The following is a 23591-nucleotide window of genomic DNA, read 5'->3' as shown; positions in this document are numbered from 1 at the left end:
AGTCTGTTTTGTGTTGTTGTTCATTATTTTTATCCTCTACTATCTGGTCATATTGCAAACAATGTCATGTTCTGTTAACTTTTTAGCTAATTCACAATGTGATGTTTTCTTAACTTTTTAGCCAGCTAGCAAGTAATTGTTGTTAACTTTTTTGCTAATTAGCAAACAATGTAACATTTTATTTAATTTTTTTTAGTTAGCGAGCAAAACAACGTTACATTTTGTGAAGAAACACAGAGCAGCCGAAAGTTGACATCCCCCCAACATTTATTTTTATTTATTTTAAATTGGGTAAGCAAGCACCTCCATATTGATTAAAATCTTTAATTTAATCAGTAAACTTGAATTTACTTAACAGAGATTCATTTGTGATTGTTCAGCAGAGCTCTGCTTAATTTTACATATGGATTCATTCATTCTTAAGATTAAATTAATTTAATCTTTGTTAGTGCAACCCAGTCTAAATGTTTTTTCTTGTTGTAGAAGCACAGGCTTGTAAATGAGTGTATATTGGAGGAGAAATTCTTCATATTAACTTAAATAACTCAGTTGTCATGATTCACATACGGTATGGAAGTATAGTTAGATATATTATTTATAGTGCAGGTTGGTTGTTGGATATTGATACATATCTATACATGACTGTGAACATGGATGTGGATTTTGGATTCCTAGCAAGCGTCAGATCTGGAGTATATTAACAGTGTACAATTTCATATAGACTGTAACCCAACTGAAATGAATGACAGTTCAACAGATATTAAGACATACAGACCTTGATTTATCATGCTGAAAAATACTGCAGAAGTCATTGGTTTGTCATTTTACATGTACTGTACATATTCTGCTTAATGATATCAGCCAGGCATAACATTACACATGTGACTTGTCATTGCAAACATACCAGAATCTTTTATTGAAGACATACAGGCTCTGTAAGAAAGGCATGTGTAATCAGACATGACAGAGGATCAGTACGCATATGAGTGCCACTCTGATTTTTTTTTTTTTTTTTTTTTGGTTATCACAAATGACATTCACTTTAAAGTACAACCTAAATCAACAGGAGGGTTGACATAAGCCAGTAGCGGTTTTCCAAATCCCCTTAAAGGTTAAGACATGTCGATGTATTACATTACAAGTTATGTTAGGTATTCAAACACCCAGGCTAGAATGATTCTGTACAAAATATAACATCAGATACTGAAGGGCAGCCATTTGCACTTCCTGATAAAAATGCATTATGTAATTATTTCCATGCTAAAACTCTTTCGTCATGCACCAGGATTCCTCTGGGCTGCTTTCCAATACATTAAACCCTGCCTGAGATGTCTTGAGATTTGGCAATGAGACACACAATCAAAGACCACCTTGACCCTTTTCTCTTTTTTTTTTTCAAACCCAGATTTTCTTAAGTCAGGCCGCCATGTTTGTTAATTCCCTGATATTTCCGCCATTTCAGAATTCCCAGTTTGAACAGATTTACAACTTACAAGTATAAGGTGGATTCCCACAAACGCCACAAATAAATAAATGGTCAAATTAATGTCCACTATATCACTGATAAACTTTTGTATATTAGAATTTTATAAAGAGTTATTTGAATCTCTTATATTAAGCTCATCGCACACTCCCACCTCACACTCACATTCAGATGCATACACAAGCCAACATGTTATATGATCGGCTTCATATTATCTAGTGCAAATAACCAGCAAAGCATCAATATGAACTGAAGACAAACAACCACAAAACTCTTGGCACTCTCTGCCCTGCATCACTCATTCTCCACAGAGTCCTTTTGGTCCAGTGTTTGAGGGGAGAACTCATAGTGAGGGCTAGTCATCCGACCGATTGGCATCTCGTGTTACGCTGTCTCCATCCGTCCCACAGCACAGTTCTCTGACTGCATCCCGGGGGAATGTGGAGTTTATCTCCTTGAAAACCTGTGGTGAGATGTCTGTTCTCCCGCTCTCTTCTTCTTCACTTTATATTCCAACAGGAGACTTTACTGCAACCACTTTGGCACCGGCACCTGCAGGAAAAATCCAATTTAAATATGTGAGAATGTGTCATTGCCAGGCTAACTTATTAATTGTCTACTTCCTGTCAATGCAATAGTAACGTTACCTTCATTTACAAACTTTGTGATTTTTTATTCTCAAGTTTGTTACTTCATGTTACACAGTGGACTTAGTACACATCGTTAAGAATATTTAGTGTTTGTTTAATATTAAGGTTTTTTTTAAACATTTTGATAATGCCCTGTGTTTTAGACTGTTAGCGATATTAGCTAGCTAGCTAGCATCACCTTCTTCATTCAGACTTGACAGAAACAAAATAAAACTCACCAAAAACTTCTTTGTCAGTCTTTCTACTGCTCCAACAATAACCAAGTACGGTTTGGCCAAAATAAACCCTTAATTCACTGAGTTAGATCTGAAAATATTCTAAAGAGGAGCAAGAGGAATGGTGTACAGCCAGAATATTTTCACATCTAATGTGATAAATTAAGAGCTTATTTCAATCAAACCAGAGTCGGTGATTGTTGGAACAGTAGACACCTGTTTTTGATTAGTTTTATTTTGTTTTGTTAAGTTTGAATGAAGAATATGAGGCTAATGAGCTTGCAAGCTAATGTTGCTTATGGTTATCTAAAACAGTGTTTCTCAACCCTGGTCCTCAAGTACCCCTGCCCTGCATGATGTTTCCCTGCTCCAACACACCTGATTCAAATGATCAGGTTGTTGTCAGGCTTCTGCAGAGGCTTGATGACGAGCTGATCATTTGAATCAGGTGTGATGGAGCAGGGAAACATCTAAAACATGCAGGGCAGGGGTCCCTGAGGACCAGAGTTGAGAAACAGTGATCTAAAACACATAGGTGATTATCAAAATCCTCAAAAAAAACTATACAAAACAAATGGTACATATACATACATATACAAATACAACATAAACTCGTAATTCACCACAGTACATGTGAAAATATCAGGAGAGGAGCGAGAAGGAGGTTGGACATCAGAGAAGCAGAGGTTAGAAACAGCCTGTACAGCCAGAATAGTTTCATATTTAACTCAGTCAATGGAGGGTTTTTATCAACCACACCATATGGTGATTGTTAGAGCAGTAGAAACACTAACAAAGATGTTAGAGTTTTGTTTTGTTTCTCTTTGTTTTGAATGAAGAAGATGATGCCAGCTATCGGTTATCTAAGACGCTGATGTGATTATCAAAATATAAACAAAACAAACGGTAAATATTATTAACAGTATGCATCAAGCTTACTGTGAAAAATGAAATGACAAACTTAAGGACAAAAAATCACTAAGTTTGTTGGTGAAGGTAAGCTTACTGTAAAGTTTACAGGAAGTAAACAGACATGTATGTAAAAACAGGTACCTGTCACACTACATTGTGCAAGTATACAATAAACCTTTGTTACGCACCTTTTTCAGTTGTTTAATGTTGCTTCCTCTGATCGAGGCGAGCAGTTGGTCCCTTGAGTTCTTACTACCGCCTGGGCCTTTTCCATCCAGCTTCCTCTGCGACACCGGTGTCAGGGAGTTCCTCAGGGAGTCTACGTCCAGCATAGGAGGCGGTGGAGGTGGAGGTCCGCCCCCAGGAGGAGGGGGAGGTGGTGGGGGAGCCGGACCTCCTGCTCCTTTTTTTGGAGTCAGCTTCGGTGACGGCATTGGTGAAGGTATGGGAGAAGGTTTGGGTGAAGCTTTGGGTGAGCTTCTCAGAGATCCTCCACCACCCGTCTTGGGCACTTGTAAAGTCCCCGTCTTCTCCCCGTTGGCCTGGGCCTGCTTCTGCTCCTGCAGGCGCTTCTGCCGCTGTCGGTCCATGTTGCGACTCAGGATGTTTGTCGTAGTCATTCTGGGTCCGGCTAACTCAAAGTGGTAGCCCAGTTTGAGCAGGGTGGTGTTTTCTTTCAGGATCTTGGTCATCTCCATCTCTGTCTTCCCACCACAGATATGACGCTGGTTTTGAAAGCGGAGCTCGGTCAGGGTGGAGTTGTATTGCAACGCCTGGATCAAAGACAGGATGCCCTTGCCAGTGAGGTGGTTGGAGTCCATGTTGATGCTGGTGATGGACTTGTTATTGCGAAGCATACCGGCCATGGCGTAAGCTACGTGGTCATCTGCACGGCAGTTTGCCAAAGCGACCTTCTTGACATGGGTATTTTTCTGCAAGGCCTCTGCAAACTCGATGAGTGTCTTCGTCTTGATGACCTCCGAGTTATTGACATTGAGCTCCTCAAGGGAGGGGTCGTTGCTTCGAACCTGCTCCATCAGCTCATCAAACATGCTGGAGTCTTCATCCTCCTCCTCCTCTTGTTTGGCCTTGCTGTTTGGGGTATTCTTGGCCACACAGTTGCCAACTTTCTCAGTCTCCTCTGCTTTATTAACTTTTCCTTTTTCCTTTTTCTCCTCAACTTTTCTGTCAGGACTAATCTTCTTGTCCTTCTCCTTCACGTGGTCACTGTGGTTAACCAGCTCCTCTCTGTCTGTTCTTTTTTCCGCCTTGTCGTGTTTCACCTGCACTTCGCCCTTCACAGATGGTTGTCGCTCAAGTTTGACATCAGGTTTGTTTTTCTCTTCAGCTTTTTTCTCCTCTGCTTTAGGCTTCTTCTCCTCAGGCTTCGTCTCTGGAGCCTGGCTCTCTTGTGCCTTGCTCTGTTTCTCCAACATTTTAGAGACAAGCCCTTGCGTCCTGATACTCTCAGATTTCCTCTCCTTTTCCTTGCCCACCTCCCGTTTTTCTTGCAGCTTTGAGATAATGTCTTTGGTTTTGCTGTCGTCTTTTCTCCGGCAGTCTTCTTTCTTCTCCTTCTCTTTGCTGTCATCCTTTTTCTCCTGTAACTTAGAGATCATATCCTTTGTTTTGCTACCTGTGCTCTCTCTGGTTTCTCTCCTGTCTCTTAGCTTATTGTCCTCAAGTTTCTGTTTTTCTTTGGTCTCTTCTTTCACATCACTCTCTCTGGCTTCCTGCTTCCTGTATCTACTCGAAAGTCGACTTCGTTCCTCTCTTGAACTTTCAGGACCTTTGCTGTTTCTGTCATCTACTTTAACATCTTTATCACTTGAGACACTAGCTTGTCTTCGTAACCCTACTTTCACATCGTCATTGCCCTCCTGGCTCAGGCCCATCTTTCTGAGATATTCCTGCTTCCGGCTCTCCTTCTTTGCTTCACCCTGCAGGAGGACAAATATGAGAAGTGTGAGCAGGTAAATATATGCTAATACAGTTGACCCTTCCTAAGTCCCGCCCCTGTGTGGCTCTGTGTTCCAATAACAGTTGAGCAAGTTTGGTACCTGGTGAAAAAGTCATGTCTAGAAGGCAACCCCAGACCTGTGAAAGCTCTTGCAACAGTGATCATTTTGACCCAAACCATGATCTTTTCCGACCCTAGGGGTCAGCGGCCTTTACTATCAAAAGACCAATTAATGGACAAATAAATAAATAAATAAATAATGTATTTGAAGTTGCAACTATTAAATTCTCTATTTTTCTGATGTAGATGAAGGTTGTGACCAACAATAGACAAAACAATTGTTGTTAAAACAATGATAAATTAAAATAAAATAAAATAAATAAATAAATGTCGTTATTCATTTCCACATATTGTTTTTGCCAAAGCCAGAGGGAGTCAATTGAAAGGGGTGAAAGAGCAGCATACCACTCCAGAGCCACAGGTTGCTGACCCTGACCCAAACCCAACCATGTGTTTTTTGTCCCTTAACCTACCTGTATCACAAACACGGTGTTGTCTTTTACTAAACATAAAACGTAACATAAAACATAATTAGTTTGTACACCGTGGGACAATGAAGAAAGAACTAGTACAAATCTTGACATGCTATTTGATAGGCTTGTTTATGTTGAAAAGAGCCAAATTTTGAAGATGGTTAAAAGATGTTGCTTGGGGACCTGTAAAAGCAACACAGTCACATCCAAAATTAGCTACTGTTAGCAGGGTGCTAACAATTTCTATACATTAGCTACCCTGTTAGCCAGTGTTTTGCTAACATGAGTGATTAGATGTAATTACTAACAATTGCTGTAGATTAGCTAGCTAGTTAACTAGAGTTTTGCCAACATTTGCTATCAGATGTCTGTAAACAGAGGGGTTAGGGTAAGAATATCAGGGTAAGCCAGTCACAGGCAGAGTAATGCGGGTCATTCTTTCGCCATCCTGGTAAAAAAAAAAAAAAAAAAAACTGCCAGATGTACGTAGTTAGTTAAAAAGTGATGTAGTTTAGACAGTTAGCCAGTGTTTTGCTAACTTTAGATTTCAGATGTAGCTAGCTCGCTAACAATTGATGTAGATTAGCTAGCTAGTGGGTCAGCCATTAGGTAGTGTTTTTCTCTGTAGCAAAACTCTTGCTAACTGGTGAGCTAACCTTTAGTTAGCTGATGTTTTTCTCTGTAGCAAAGCCTGAGCTGGCTAGCTAATCTAAAATTTGCTAACTTAAGATGTGACTACGAATGTCACTTTTAGGTCCACCACCACCATCTTTTAATCATCTTCAAAAATATATACATATATATTTTAAACATGGGCTAGCCTAGCAATCAGCAAATAAGTAAAGGAAACAGGAAAGGAGAAAGTTGATTGAGGTACCAAGTTATTTTTGCTCAGAACAAAGGGTGGTGGGAATTAGGACTTAAATCAAACTTGTGGAGGACAAAAAAACTAAAAATTCGATTTTTTTTGGTCCTTGGTGGAGAAGTGTGTCAAAGGATGGAGGTGCCCAAACCAAAATAAATCCTAGCAGATACAACAAGGCTGTAACTTTTCAGAATTGAAAGACATCTTTAAAGTCTAATTCTGATTTAATCTAATCTAATTTATTGACTATACAATACAGACATACAGTATGTAATGCACAACATGTACAGTATGATGACATCACACATAACTATACAAATGCCCATGCTGATACTGCGTCCCTTTAGTGTCAAACAGCTCCTCGTCCATCTGCTCTCTGTAAACACATGCACTCTGCCTGACATAATACGGCATGTGTGTTTACAGTCAGCAAAGGGACAAGGAACCATTTTTTATAACGCAGGGGTACATTTGCAGCGAGTAGCTTGCAAAGTGTTTGATTTGTGAGCCTCCATCTGTTTTGCTGCGCGAGGCCGTAGCCCTGGCAGATGTAGCCTTAAAAGGCAGTGAGCGTAGGAGCAATCAACCAAGGAATTCCATCAGGCCGGGATTAAGAAGCTCCGCAGGGCCGCTGCTCCATCGACTGAAGTGCCTCTCTTTTAAACACTCAAACGGCAAAGAAATCTGGCTCTCTGACACTCCAAGGAGGACTCAGAAATCTTTAATAGCATGTCACAAGAATGAAAGAAATGATTTGGTGTGTTTCTGGGACTGTTTCTCCGCCTTGTGAGAAGATGATTAAGTATGTGAAATGGATGTAAGCAAGCCTCAGAGGGGAAAACAATGTTTTTCCTGGCACAGAGGCCAACTCTACACTATTTATGAGCTGATGGGTGCATGAGGTCCAGTTGGCGGTTTGCTTCAAGCTCATGAAAGCTATCATTAGAATACCTCTGAGACAGTCAGTGTTATATAATGCGGTCATAAATGCAATCGTGGTTGTTTATTTGTAAAGTTCTTGTAAAGTCACCCATATGCAGGTCATTTTTATTTAAAACTGCTCAAATACAAACATCTTAAGAGAGTTGCAGGTCTTAAGAAACACATAGATCATATTTAAACAGTCATTTTTTTCAAGTCAGATCCAAAAAATACCAGGTATGGAGTGAAATAAAGTTTTTACAAACCTCCAGCGACGGTTCCCTCTGACTGAGCCTCCCTTTAGGATCACTTTCCCGTCTGCCGTCCAGCTTAGCGTCCCGGACGTTGTTGCTCGTAGGCTGCGCTGCTTGGCTCTCCCCGTGGACGATGATCTTCCCATCCTCTGGGTTGAGGTCGGGCACCTTCATCATGTCCTTCTCCAGCTCCTCCATCTCCTCGGGGGAGAGGGTGGACAGCAGGTTGTCCAGGTCAGGGTCCTCGCTGACCTGACGGCCCGTACGGGTCAGGCCTCTCACCTTTCTCCTGGACATGGTGGCCTAACTAAATCTGGGGTAAAGGCTACGCCGTGGAGAAGAACCAAGAATTCTGGCTGTTTTGGAGGTGCTGATGGTGTTCGTACAGTAAATCCCTTTATTCAAAATCTCTCAAATTTTCTCCTATGTTGAGAAGATGAGTATTCCCATAGGCCAAAGGTGGTGTCCTGCTGTCCCGCCGCGTCCCCGCTCACCAAAAAGCCACCAGAGGCATCAATCCTGGTGCAACAAGTCTTGCAGTGAGGGGTACCAGTGATGAACTGGAGGAGCCTCGCATCATCAAAGTGGACTGTGAGGCTGGGACATTCTTCGAAATCCTGTGAAAGTGCATGTCCATATTTAGTTCAGGGTACACACTCCTTTAAAGGTAATGGGAAGGGCTGAAGTTTACAGAGATGTCAGAGCAGAGTTACACAGACTTCCTATTACACAATTCATGTTTATATTGAAACCAGTTAGTAATGACTCTAAATTTAACAGTTGAGAATTTCACATTACTTCTTCTGCCACTACAACTTTTTTTTTAAATTCCCTAGTTTGTTGAATTAACACATTCCCCAACATTTTGGGAAAACAGTACAAGTTAAAAATATAGTTTTGTTTTTACAGGAGCTCAATATAGCACCAGCAGACCAGTGGTTTCAGGGGAAAGACATGAATTATGTGCTACATGGTCAATAAATGTGCACAATCAAATACAAATACTCCTGAGGCTGTGCTGGAAGACTGGTGCAAAATAAGAAATAATATCCAAGGACATGTACTGAAGTAAAACACTGCTGGGGCTCAGATTCTTAAAGGGACAGTTCACCCCCAAATCAAAAGTACATATTCTTTCCCTGGCCTGTAGTGCTATTTTGGGTTATACTGTACCTTTAAAGAGATTACTGGGTTTTAAATCCTCTGCTCATCTAAACTAACATTATTAGGTGACATATCTGACATCCCTGTTACCAAAAGAAACAAGGTGTGGATTATTAAATGTCCATAAATGATGGCAATATAATGTATTTATGGAAAAGTTGCACATCCGTCCCGTGTCTTCTTGGGACTTAAAGAAATTTCCTCATACATGGATAAAAAAGAAAATATGTTCAATGTCAAAAGAAAACCGCACCTCTTTGATAAATGATTTTCAGAGAGTAATTTTCTATAATGGTCCTTGTCTGAGAGTGGGAAGGACTGGTCTGATAGGATCATTACTTTAATTTATGTCTTTATGTTTTTATATTTTAATTTTGTGTGTTCTTTTATAGACTCTCTTGGGTTTGAGGAAACATCAATAAATAAATTGGGAAAAAAGATTGTTTTTTATTTCACCAAAAGTCACAAAAATCATGTATAAGTTTTAAAACAAATTGTAACCTGAAAGTATCCAAAAGTTGTTTAAAATGAGAGGAAGTCAATATGATTAGAGAAGAATATTCTGTTGAAGGGGCATATTTATAAAAAATCAGATTAGCATGTTGATATTAATATACAAAGGACAGTGAAATTTGTATGATGTTGTTTTTTATGTCAAATACAAAGTGGTCTGTAAAAAAAAAAACTATATTTTGCATTCTTCGTCTCTTTCCCACTGTTTATACTCCTTCCTAAACTTCTTCTACTCATATACTCATTCGTACTTTCAGATGCCCATGCAAACCCTAAAATATCACACATCTTTCATACATTATCACTATTATTCAACTTTTAAATCCCATTCATATATAGGTGACCTCTTACCACTTTTCCAAACAGTCGTTCTTCTTAAACTGCTTCCTCATATAAATTAAAAGCTAGCAAAGCAGTTTAGGTCCCAGTTTAAACTGTATTTGCCATCCCTCATCCCCTTCCCACTTTTAAAACTTTCCTTTTCAACTTGTATACTCATTCATAGTTACTGCCTCCATTCAAACTTTAAAATTTTGCATGTCTTCATACGTTATTGATATTATTCAACTTTTAAGGCCAGCGATGCAGTTTAGCGTCCGCTTTTCAACATCCAGTTTTCACACTGCAATCACTACAGAACTTGCCTTCTCTGATTATCTTCCTCTATATGTTTCGATGGGAGTAGCTGATATTTATTCTTTCTTTTGTTTTATCAGAAATTGTTTGCGTAATTATTTGTAGACCAGAACAAATTTAGGAAAAAGAAAATCAACAAAATACATAAATAAATTGTCATAAATAATTGAAAAGAAAGTCTTGATTTAACTTTAAATTAGAATGAGGGAAAAAATGAAGATAAGAAAATGAAATGAAACAAAATCTCAGATATAGGGAATGTACCTATTGAAATGCTAAATTATATTGGCTTGTTATATAACTGGACTGTTTAATTTTCATTATATGAAAAGTAAAATGTACCTATGTCACAGTTATAAGGCAAAGTATAGAATACAATCTTGTATATAATTGAGTGCAAATATGTAAATAACAAAATGTGTTAATAACAATTAGTGTTGGTTGTGATATCAGTGAAATGAACACGTGAACACATTTACCATTGTTTGGTGGTTAATATGGACATCTAGTGGTCAAAATGATGTAAACACTTATTTTATATACACATTTTCCACGTGATTCATAATTTGATTCCTTAGGAAAAAAGACACAGCAGACGAGTTACATTTTACATTCCAAAGTTAAATTTTATGTTAATAGAAATAAAAACTTTTCACTCACTTTATATTACAATGTCATACCGTCCATATGAGAACAGACAAAAAGCCACCTTAGACAAGTTATTTTGCCAACTGACGTCAGTTTCATTAAACACACTCATGGAGTTGGTTTAGAAGCACAAATAAACAGAAACATCACTGAGCAAAATGTTATGTCAAACTACATATGAAAGCATCTCACAAAGAAACGTCCAGTGTTCTCTTTGTGCTTTACAAAGGCTCAACAAATCTGTACATGTGGACATCGCCATCAAAAGAGGAAACGATTTATGCTGTAAACTACCAGGGCTCGTCTGGATCATTACAGAAACAAGATACAGCAGTGAGGTCTCAGTCTCAAGGAAAAGTTTGCTCAGGCTTTTCTGATCAGCATGATAACAGTGTTTTCAATATGAGTCTCGTTTGACTTTGAGATAAAATACCCCTGAAAAAATAGGCATCACCTATTATTAGTCAGACAGCTAACTGCACAACACATGCTTGAGACGTCATGTTTTACAGTTCATACATTTTACAAGGGGCACATTACAGATTCATTAAAGGTTACGGACCCTGACTACACTGGAGCCCAAATCTGCAAATGTACACTTAAAGGAGTAGTTTGACATTTTACGAAAGACTCCGGGCATGGGATATCTGCTTTCTTGTCAAGTTAGGGTTAGATGAGAAAATTGATGCACTATTCTGGAGTCTCTGCTCTTTCAATAGCAACCAGAAATATATTATATAATAAATATAATATTTCTAAAGTAATATAGTATTCTGCTACATAACCTCTTTTAAAACAGCAACCCTTCCTAAGTCCCGCCTCGTTTAGCTCTGTGCTCTAGTAACAGTTGAGCAAGCTTGGTACCTGCTAACATTATCTATCAGATGTAACAAGCTAGCTAACAACTCGATGTAGATTAGCCAGCTAGTTAGCTAGAGTTTTGCTAACATTAGCAACCTTAAGATGTGACTATATGTTGCTTTTACAGGTTCCCCAGAAACATCTGTGTCAAATTATGGTTTCCTTTACAACATGGACTAGCATAGCACATAGCATATCTAAGTACAGGAAACATGAAGGGAGAAAGTTGACCAGGGTTCCAAAAGAGGCGGGACTTAAGCTTACTCACACTTAAGTTTCCATCTGGATTAAACAAACAAGATAAAATGTTAATTAATGAGCTTTTTGTTGCCTTAAGGCTTTCAGAAGTCAGGCTAGCAGTTTCCCTGTTTTTCTTGTGGAGTGCTAAACTAAGCTACCTGGCTGCTGCCTCAAGCTAAAAGCTAGCTTAGCTAATATACATATTTACCATACAGACCTCAAATTGGTATCAATATTCTCATCTTAACTCTAGACAAGACAGCAAATCAGCACGTTTTATGGTAATTATTGGTTTACTGGTCAACAAAATCTTGTTTTTTTTTTTTTCAAAGTAGAGATTTTTGGCTTTGTAGCTTGTCCAGAAGGTGAGAACCCTTTCACAGTAAAAGGTAACCTTAATAATGATAAATACCTAATGCAAAGATGCCCAAATGCTCAGATGTCATATCTTATGTTACAATAACAATACAGTAAGTTTTAAAATAACTTGTTACAATATCATAAAATATTCAGCTGAAGAACAGATTTACAAAATATGTATTTAAATAGTTAATCTCTTTTTTCCTTCATGGTTAATTATTGTAAGGCGGGACATTTTGTTTTAATTGAGCAGCAAGACCTGCAACTCCCCTGATCTGATATGTTACAAGAAAAATAAACAGTTAACATGAATTTCACCGTACCTGGCATCATGGGATTAATCTAAAGACTCATTTCTAATTCATTTAAAACCAGAAAAGGAGCATGAGAAGACAGGTAACTTTGACTGGGGTAGCATGCTGATGTCAAGATGTTACATTACAATGGTGCAGCTAATATACTACCATGGAGTAAATTAGTTGAGTCAGGTACAGAAAAGAAGATACAAACGGGTGACTAAAGGCTTCTTACAAAGAATTATTCATAGCATAAAATCTATTAGACCATCTGAGCAAAATTAAGACAGTATCTCACAGCCTTTGAGCCACACATCTCCCCTTTTTAATCAAACATGCGATTTGTTTTTCACTTTAGCCTCCACCATATTACGAAGAAAATTCATTAAATATAGAAATAAAGACATCATGTAATCATATTTGGAAAATGTTGATCAATGACGAAGATGACCTGGAATGTAGCCTTCGGCAGTTATCAATTTCTTCAAATTTAACAAAAGTGAGGAAGTAAAGGATTTTTTTCCCCTTAATAAATTAAGAGGGAGCACCCTGTCTTTAGGTGACACCCTGTCACTGAGGTGAAGTGGCAGCACAGAGCTGAGACGCCAGCCGGATACCTCCTCACTTTGGGGTTTGTGTGACGCCCTCTGTGTACACCGCCAGGAGCAATCAGGCGTCAGGTTGCAGAACACAGTTTGACTTACGTAAATACTCCAGAAAAGTAGGACAATGTGGTAAATAAACAAACAAAGAAACCCTTTAAGTGCCTCTTGTTCTCTTTCACAGGCGAACTGCTGCTAGTCAAGCTGTAGTGTTTATTTTGAGTGTGTGTGTGTGTGTGCGTCTGTTTGAGTGTGTGAGAGAGTGTTGCTGCCTTCTCCTTTTGAAACAGTCATTTCTCTCATTTGCTGTTGTTTTCCCACTGTGTGTGTCTGGATGAGCCCATCAATGACCAGGATACTGAGGTGGAGAGTAAGGTGGAGGGGCTGAAAAATAAGCAGATAGAAACACAAAGTAAAGTCAGATCTTCAGAGCATTGAAATTAAGTTAAGAATTTATTACAAAGGACAAAACAAACCACCAATTCAGTCAGAGTCATCCGCAAAATTGTACAAATAAATAATAAGACATGGACCAAAGTGTCAACTGACTAACACTGACATCCTTAGAGACCAATTCACACCAAATTTCTTAGTGCCTTCTAAATCACAACCTACCTCGAATCAAAGTACCTTTTCAGCTCGTGGTGATGCATGAGACCCTAACCTACCTACTTTTTTTTACATTTTTTATTATTACTTTTTGGCTTTTGCCTGCATTTTTGATAGAGACAGCTGAAGATATGACAGGAAATGGGCTAGAGGGAGGGGACGACACGCAGCAAACTGGCCACAGGCAGGAGTCGAACCGGCAAACGCTGCAGAGGACTGATAGCCTCAGTGCGTGACGCTTTACCAACTGAACTATAGTGGCACCCCGATCAGTAAATTTCACTGCAAACTGCCTTTTAGTTTTTCATATTACTAGTGAAGACTTTGACTGGATGTTGTTTCTACAGGATACAAAAGGACAGTGGTTCTCGAACTCTTTCCATTTTCTATCACAGAGTACACAGATGACCCCCGACGAAATTATATATTTAATGGCTTTGGATGAATTTTGAGCAGATTATTTCATATGAATATGGCATCAGAGAGGAGTTTTCCTAATATTTGTTAGTAACATTTTACACAAGCCTCTTTAAAAATAATTTCATTCAATTTACTTAACAGAAATTATTTATTATTTTTTTTTATTTTTTTTTAAGTTCTCTTATACCTCTTAAATCAAGAAGGCCTTGTGAAGTGAAGCTAGAGGGGTCAGAACCCCCAGTGGATGAACCAGTGGATTAAGGGATCACCCAAACATGTGCTGGACCATACATATCCTCAGGACATTTCATGGCAATCTGTTGTTGTTGTTAAATTACCACCACCCTTAATCTGAGCTGTTTGCAGGGCAAAAAAACACAAAAGCACTTTTCATCTTTCTCCCAGTGTGTGTAATATTAGCACAGGTTTTCCCTAACCTGACCAAGTTTTGTTTCACAGCCTAATCAAGTAGCTTTGGTGCCTAAATCTAACCAAACTGCAACTCAAAACTGAACAAAACTAAAGATAATAAGTCCATGAAAATGAATCATTAATAAGATTCACATCACCAGTGTCCAGGGTGGAAGTCCTATGCTTAACCCATTCATCCAAAACAACCTGCTCCTGGTGAGGACTGTTGCATTTTATACTATGTCACCTGACTTTCTTAAGTTGTTCTGGCACAAAGTCTTAAAGTCTCATTTCTTCCTTCTGCAGAAAAATTGGACATGCAGTAATATCTGATGCCATTCTTACCCTGGCTGTATGCAGGATCCATTGGGTGTGGTGGATAAGGTCCGGGCTGCATCATTGGGTACTGTGGGGGCATGCCAGGGTACTGCGGCGCCATTGGATAACCTGGATGTGGATACTCAGTGGGTCCCAGTGGTTTTCCATAAGCATCATACATGGGCTCCACTGGGTAGCTGGCCATGGGGATCTGCTGGGCTGTGGGTCAAAAAGTACAGACTGCTGTGAAGGAGAACTGGAACCTAATGGTTCTCTGCACAACAATGTACAGAAAGAGTCGAGGTCTCACCATCATAAGGTGTCCGGCCCCTCTGCTGCCGTCTCTGGTAGAGGTAACAGCAGGAGCACATGAAGCAGCAGACCATGGTCGCAATGATCGCCACAAACAGGAGGATAGAGGAGGCAATGCCAGCTAAAGTGGTAGGGCTAAGAGGAGAGAAATAAAGAAGAGGACTTTGGTTATAAAGCATTTCTTTTCTTACTTTGATCATGTAGCCTCTGCTCGTATCGTTCCTTCCTCTACATCTCGCTAATTGTGACACACTTTAGAGAGGATTAAAACAGAGATGGCTGTGAAGTTTTTATTTCAAACACACTGTTTAGCGCAGACTGACCCTGAAATCACATCCAATTTAATGACGTACACCCTGCATTTCTCTATGTCTGCCCCGCATTCCTTCACCTCGCAATCCCAGCGAAGCAACAGAGCCCTCCATTTGAGCTCCGCCTCCGCCACCCACTGATCTGATCTCCCACTGGGCTTAATAAGCTGCAGGTTGTCTGTTCACTACTGGATAGTGATGGATGGTTTCCAGTGCCGTGGAGGAAAACCGCCATGTTGCAGCGTCTCGGGTACAAGCTTGCTTAGTCCAGCATTATCATGATCCCTCACGGGGGACACAGGGGCATTAAACACCACTGAAAGCACAGATAGCTGATGTGTTGGAGCGACTAATGAGAACATATTGTTCTGTGGGGAATAAAGCTGGGTCATTAAGTCAAATGTAGCCAATGGCACATGGGAACACAGGCCAGTTTAAAGGGGACCTATTATGCACATTTTCAGCTCTATTTTTATATTCTGGGACTCCACTACAATAGATCTGAATGATTCACAGTTCAAAAAAATCCTTATATATCTTCTATTTCTCTATACTTCTATGCAGAAGTTCTTTACCTGTCTGAAACAAGCTATCTCAGCTCTTGTTTGTTTGAGGTCACCCTCTTTAAAAGTTCACTTTCTTCTGATTGGCCAACTTCTGGAAACCTGCTGAGGGGCAGCAACAAGCTGGCACAGTGCTAAAACATGGTGCGGAGATAGGTCAGCTACGTGAGAGCAGGCAGCAACTAGTGCATTCTCTTCCCAAATATGACAGCTACAACAACTTAGCGCAGAAAATGGCAATATAAGGCATTGAATTTGATGAATTTGTTGTTTATCAGACCACAAATGAGACAAAAATAGGTTGGAAAAATGATAGACGAGGCTGGAATAGAGTGTTTCTGGGAGCTGAGCCTCACCGATTACTGTACAAAAACACAACTTTATATCTTTATTCACTGATTTTAAGGAGACTGGATCATGTTTTATGGAGAACATATTTTTTGGGTTTCTCAATGATGTCCTCTGAGTGCTCTGTCTCAACTTTCAGTGATTTTCCTGGTTTCCTGGTGGACAGATAGCTTTAATTTTTGTTAGTGGTTACTTGTTAGCTTGGACTTTGCCCAGACTTGGAGCTCGGAGCACCGTGGGAGTGTTGGTGTTTAGTGTGGAGCTTTGGACTGGCTGTATAGCTAACCGAACTAGCTAGCTAAAGACAGCTACAGTTAGAAGTATTTAGCTGTTACTGCCCATCACGAAACTCCAAGGATAACAGAGAGTTGTGACAGAGCAAGTGGAGAACACAAGAGGAGGAAGCCAGAAAATATTTAATTTTCCTTCACAGCCAAAAAAAGCACTTTCTACAACACATACTGAACATGAAGAGTAGTAGTAACTTAGACAGACTGAACAGGCAAATGAACGCATTCTCGTGCTTTGTGGCCACGCAGTGTCTGGGCCAGATGACCAAATCTGCTTTGTGAAAGTAGAAAGAAAACCATTGGCAACCTAGTATTCAGAGCAGTCTGGAGCCTGAGCTTTTCGCTGACAGGGATTACTTTTGCATATGTTTAGCTCATTATTTAAAACTCTGGCCGCGTTTAACAGGAACATCCAACATTGTAACATTATATTTATGAGAAAATAAGGGAAAGCATAATAGGTCTCCTTTAAGAGTGTCTAGACATCAGAGTTTTAGAAAAAAAATGGTGACAGAATGCAGGTGATGGTCGACAACTATTTTCTTTATGTTTATACAATGCCTTGTACACATAACATTATCAACCCATAATCCAAAAACCATAAGGTGAGGCTACTGTTTAATGTTAACATAAATAATATTACTGCTGCTAACACTGTTATCCTAACACACAAGATACTTCAACCCATCACCAAATTCCCTTACTTCAAGTGCAATTTTTATATTTATTAATTTATTGCATCTTACTGATCTCTTCATAGATATCTGAGGATATATCTTGCAGGGAAATGATTTTTGCACAGACTGTGGCAACAACTTTCCTCAAGCAGGATGTTAGAGGTTTGGTTGCGCAAAAGCAAGGATTCATTTTTAACTCTGATTAAAGCATTGTATAACTTTAAAGTATGTTGCACTGACTTTTTAAATTAGCTTAAAATGAATAAAGATTAAATATAAACCTCTCTTTAAACCTTACCTTTTACTCTGCATCTAGATTAAATTTAATTCAGATGCACCAAAACATTAAACTCAAATTAAAAAATGTGATCTAGTATTAACTTAAAACTTTCACTTCAGGGCATTTAACTAATTTTATTAAGTAATTCTCTGCTGAACCATCATGAGCGGCTAACTAGGCTAACCACTCCAACCCCCTTTATTAGACAGCTTAGCTAACAGACAGTATAACTTTAAAAAGACTGTTTAGCTAGCCAGCAAACAAACAATATAGAATGTTTTTTTTTTTGTTTCTAGCCAGCTTTTTAACTTTTTTTTTTTTTTTTACTTTTCAGCTAGCTAGCTAGCAAGCACAAGCAATACAATGTTTTGTTATGGAATACAGGAGAATCCCCCCCCCCTCCCTTTTATACTTACTAGGTCCCAACAGAACTCCAAATTATTCTTTATTTATTTATCTTAATTTGGGTAACAAGCATCTCCATAATGATTTAACTATTTAATTCTGTTTCTCATCTTTAAACTTGCATTTATTAAACAGATTAGTTTTAAATTATGTAACAGAGCTCTGCTTCATTTCAAATCTGGATTTACTCATTCTCAACCTAGTTTTGCTAAACTCTGATTAAAAATAATCTCAGATTAAATGAATCTAAGGCTCAGTGTATCTGTAAAGCATCTGTCTGTCTTGACGAAATGAGGGACGTGATCCTGCAGTGACAGCCTTGAATTGTGAACACAATCACTGACTCTCGGTTTCGAGTAAATTAATAAATAAGTAATTAAATTAAAACCCTGCTGCTGCCGCCGCCCCCACCTGAACTGGAAGAGCATGCAGCGCTTCTGCTCCCTCTCTGTGATCATCTTGAAGGCGTCCAGGCAGCAGTAGCGCCGGTGGCAGTTCCCACAGCAGAACGTGATGAGAGGGCAGTCGAAGCCGTTGTGCCAGGTGCCGTTTTTATCCACGTACCACAGACAGTCCTCATTCCCACTGACTGCAAAACAAATGCAACACAGAGTGTGAGGCCAGACAACACTACGGGGAGGACGATCAAAAAAGATAAAGTAAAGGAAGCAGAGAGAGAAAGAGTGGAGGACGCAGCTGGTCAGACAAACAGTTTGTTCCCTAAAAGAATTTATTTTCCTTCATACGATCTCTGCTGTTGCCTCTGTTTTGTGACACTTTCAAGGTGAGATGCTGCTTTGTTCTGCCTGCAGGAGGAAATAAATATGTATTTTGAACATGCACTGGCTCTTCTTTCTCTACATCTTTCCAATTCTAGGCCAAACACAGTCATAATGCATTATTCAACGGTTCCCAGTGGCAGAGGTTGAAAACTGATTAGGGCTCAAGTAAGGTACCCTGGTGATCTAAAGGACTTGTGTGTCTGCAATAAAAACAAGTCTGTTTATTAATTCTAAGACATTTTCTTATTTATCATTGTTTGAAATTGCCTGTCACAATTCCCTACATCCCAGGATGATATCAACAAGTGTCTTTTTTTCTGACAGCTCAAAAACCCAAAAATTTCCAATTCACTGTAATGGCAGACTAGGGAAAGCAGCATAATTCTCACTTTTTGGAACCCAGACCCATCAATATTTGGTATTTTTGCTTTAAGACTGGCCTAAATGTTCATCTTGATTATTAACACAGCTGTAGATTCATTTAATGTCAGTCATTTTTTTGACTGATTGCTGCATTCGTTTGTTTTTCTTTGTCACTGTGAAGGACAATTTTATAAACACGTGTAAACATGATCAACTCTTTTCAAGGCCAGGAATAAAACAAAAGTGAAGAAATAACAATCAGAACTGAGATGTTATAGTTCTGTGGTCTCTTGGATAGGCAAAGGTGCACATACTGACTGAGAAATATACAGTTTAATCTGTTGTTTTTCGTAAGAATAAATACACACTGAGTTCTAAATTGAGTTGCAAGGACCTGGTGTGATTATGTTTTCCACAGCATAGAATTTAAGGCACACTAAATTACAGCCTGCTCAAAACAGGCACATGTGTGCACCAGGCTGCTAAAAGTCACACCTGTACATTAAGGTGAGTTTTCTATATGTAAACTCAACAACACATTCATCCTCAGAGACCTGCTCTTTCATTGGACTACAGGAAACTTTTCTAGTTTTCTTGCCTGTGCTGAGGATTGTTCTTAGTGTATCAAACTGATGGAAACTCCATTAGAGGATGTCTGCAGCACAGTGCTCAGCCAAGATCTATATAGACTTGGCTCCTGAAGCGGTTTAGACTAATTTTGGATGATGACCTTTGAGTGCTGGCATAGAGAATACTTAATTCTGCCAGCCTTGATGTTAGAGAAACTACTATTGTGTTGTATTAGTGCTGTCTGGTTGTTAATACCAGGGGTCCACAAATTCTTTGAAGTCAAGAGAGGGTTTTGTCGTAAAGAATCCTTTCCAAGTAGATTTAAAATCATTATTTTTATTACTATTATTAAGTCTGAAGATAATAATAGTCAATAAATAATCAAACTAGCATCACTATGAATTACAATCAATCAAAATGGCCAAACTCTATTTCTTCCCTTTACTGTTCCATCTTCCAAAAAATGTGATAAAAGTTAAAATATTCTATTCTTCCTTTTGCTGGGGAATCCTACCGCCCATTCAAGGAGCCCTGTTGGGCCCCGTACCCAAGTTTGAAAACTACTTGTTTACAGTACTGTATGCATACAATGATGTTTTTCTGGAGCCTCTCAATCTGTTGGATAACAGTTAAATGAAAGCTAAATAACAACAACTACAAAATAAATGTATTTAAACTACTTTTGTGACGATACTGTAATTGAGGGTGTTGATATACCAGTATTAACAACAACAGTGATATTTACAAAATGAATTATTAATATCATGTTAACAACACAAATATTATAATATTGTGTAAATAATCCAGCACCTCCTACGTATGGTGTATGCTCTTTTAAAAAATTAATATGGTTGCCTTTTCAGTATCCATAGACCTTTTTCACAGCGGCCAAACTGATATGAAATAGTACCATAAACACAGGGGCTGCCAATGATACAAATTTAGGTCACATTCCATTTAGTGTAGCAGAACCTTTCCAGTGAGCCAACATGAACGATAGCAGCAGCCCGACTCTGTTTGACGTGAATGGAACAGAACTTTAATTTGTATCAAGTATCAGTAATGGCAGTTACATTGAAAGTAATACTGGCACTGATACTGACCAGTAGTAAAAAGTTGTATTGCACAGCGTATTAAAACATGACATTAAACGTAATAGAAAAAGGAAAGACCTGATGAAAACTATATATATATATTTAAATTTTAAAATGATATCAGGGCAGTTAAATTAGTTACTTTTATTGGTTCTTATCAATATCAATGAATAAAAAAATACAAATAGAACAATTTGAATCAAGAAAAATTATACAACATAGCCTACATAAAAATCTAACTATAAAAAAATAAAATAAACTAAAAACGATCTGAAAAAAAATCCTGGATAACATATACGCCGATGCAGACCGATATAGCTGTGCAATATCAGGCTGATAATATCTACTGACCGATATATCAGTATTAATCTAGCCTGCATTATCTTATTAGCAGTCAGTCACGTGTAAATCACTTTAAATAGCAAAAACCTAAAATGTGCTGTACAAATAATGTGTGTGTTACTGATAGTTCATTTAAGTATTAAATATAACTATTCTGTTGAGCTAAACTAGCTAATGTGTTGGAAAATAAATAAATTTTGGTAAAGTTATTTTTAAACTCTTTAAGACAAAAAGGAAACGGTAGTTTAACCAAAAGGCTAACGTTACTGACACGCTAATGTTAACAATATTAGCTAGCTAGCTACCAATTTTATTTAAATAAAAATAAATAAATAAATAAATAAATAAGCAAACAAATACAAAAAAAAAACAGTAAGACCAGTTAAAATAAGACTGAACAAATGGAAGCTAAATGTGGTCAAACACTAAACAGGGACCGGTTTAGTGACAGTTAACCAGGCCTAAAATAAACATCGAGGTTAATGGCTCACAAGTAAACAATGTTGACTGCTGCTGCTGCTGCGAGGCTGTAGTTTGGACGATGTGCAGACAGTCATTAGAGTCCGCCGCTCCGCTCTAACTAACGGCTGGAATGAACAACTACTGCTAACGGTCCTGCGGGCAGAGGAAACGGTCCAGCCGTTGAACCGTTAGCTCGGAGCGGCGCGCCTGTGCGGCCTGGATGCAGAGCCGTGATAATCTCACCGTGAGAAGTGCAGAGGACGATGGTGAGCAGCGCCAAAGTCAGCCCGACGAGAGACATGTTGCCCGTTGGAAAGATCATCCTCATCCCGATTCAAACCAAGCGACGTCGAGCTGTTTTCATCGGTGTGAAGAAACGCGGAGAACCGGACTAACGGTCGCGCTCAGCCATTATCCAGACTCGGGGACAGCACGGGAGACGGGACGGCTTTGTCGATCGGTAATTTATCCGTCGAAATGACACATCGCGCCTGTGACGCCGTTCAACCGGGAAGAGCAGGGTGGTGCGTTCAGGCGCTGCCTGAAATTTAGGAAAAAATCTCCATCGGTTCGTGCTGCGGCCGTGAAGAACAACACGATTTGAAACTCTCTTTTCTGATGCTTGTCATTTATTTATTTAAAGATTGTTTCAATGTATTTAGAATATTTATTTCATTCATTCATTCATCAACCGTTATTTTAACTTGGAAATACATTGAGGTAGAGACCTCATTTACAATGTAGCCGAGTAAAACAATAAATTAAAAAAAAAAAAAAAAAGCCGAAGAGAAAATTACTTGCAAGTGGCGACAAGAAGTCTCTCATTGCATTCATTTATTTTATTTTGTCCCATTTTCAATATTTAGGTGCTACTTTTTGTGCCTGACATGTAATTTTTGTTTTGTTGAATTACATTGAAAAAAAAATGGCTTTGAAATAATTTCATTTGACCTGGTTATTGTTATATTTCACTGCTCTATTACATTTCAGAGATAAATATTGTATTCTTCACTGCACTGCATTTTTCTGACACCGTGAATACATACAATATTTCTTAGTCTTTTTCATATAAATAGGCAAATGAAAATCATTGTTCAGTGAAACAATCCACCTCTTATGAAGTCATGCTTATCTGCAATCAGTCTTATTTTGTATACAAAAAGAAAACGTTCTGGCAGAGATATGTCAACCTTTTTAAATGCAATTTAACTTTAATTAAAAAACAAACAAATTTTCACATTTCTAGTGCCTTGACATGCCTTGTTTTGTATCATTTAAAGATGCAGATACTCAGAATAATTTTAAGCATGTAAATTAGAAACAGGTTGAAATACTCTGGCTGCACTGAAAAATAGGGCCTTTGGGATTTAGATAAATGTTTCTACAAGTTTAAAAGTTTTTATAGATCAAACTTTATAAAGCATGCAACATTGCAGATGTAACACTGAAAGGATTCTCTTTATCCTAACTATAATAATATAATTAAAACTGAGGCGGTTATCAGCTTAGCTTCTGGTATGTACTGTAAGAAAGGTAGGAAAGTAACTTAATTGCTCCATGTTGTGTAGTAACTTCGGTTTACGAGCAGTCTTGAATGCACCTTGAGAGGTCAGAACACCCCTCTCCCTCCTTCGCTGCTCCACTCCGCCCTGGTGGAGAGAGAAAGACTTGGCACAGATTTACCATGATGCACCTGACAAGACAACAGAGAACAAAGTGTGATTTCCTGTAGTGCTGGTTAATTAAACATAAGGAAAACAACAGTCATTTATTTAAGGTGAAAACATACTGTACAGCTTGGCAACATAGGCCCAAACTTTTTTTGGTTTGAGTGTAAATACACATCCAGTTTTCTTTTAAGCTGCGTGAGGCAAATGCAAAAACAGTTAACATCTGTATTCAAGATTAATGGTGAATGTAA

At 38.6% G+C, this 23591-nt stretch overlaps 2 protein-coding genes across 2 annotated transcripts; both read right to left on the bottom strand.

Moving 5' to 3' along the window:
• Positions 1 to 882: 882 nt before the first annotated feature.
• On the bottom strand, positions 883 to 8367 carry lmod1b (leiomodin 1b (smooth muscle)). The gene is made up of 3 exons (XM_084737576.1): positions 7806 to 8367; positions 3449 to 5200; positions 883 to 2035 (listed from the first exon to the last, which is right to left on the bottom strand). The coding sequence occupies exons 1-3, from the start codon at positions 8088 to 8090 to the stop codon at positions 2009 to 2011; spliced, it is 2064 nt and encodes a 687-aa protein (XP_084593702.1). The 5' UTR covers positions 8091 to 8367; the 3' UTR covers positions 883 to 2008.
• A 4971-nt stretch (positions 8368 to 13338) lies between these two features.
• Positions 13339 to 22444, bottom strand: shisa4 (shisa family member 4). The gene is made up of 5 exons (XM_084737564.1): positions 21914 to 22444; positions 18469 to 18646; positions 15182 to 15318; positions 14899 to 15090; positions 13339 to 13497 (listed from the first exon to the last, which is right to left on the bottom strand). Exons 1-5 carry the CDS (start codon positions 21996 to 21998, stop codon positions 13457 to 13459), a joined length of 633 nt encoding a protein of 210 aa, XP_084593690.1. The 5' UTR covers positions 21999 to 22444; the 3' UTR covers positions 13339 to 13456.
• Positions 22445 to 23591: the final 1147 nt, after the last annotated feature.

This window comes from Lutjanus erythropterus, chromosome 2, assembly GCF_056507025.1.
Source record: "Lutjanus erythropterus isolate fLutEry1 chromosome 2, fLutEry1.hap2, whole genome shotgun sequence".
NCBI classification, from domain to species: Eukaryota; Metazoa; Chordata; class Actinopteri; order Lutjaniformes; family Lutjanidae; genus Lutjanus; species Lutjanus erythropterus.
This window is presented reverse-complemented; position numbering and strand designations above follow the sequence as displayed.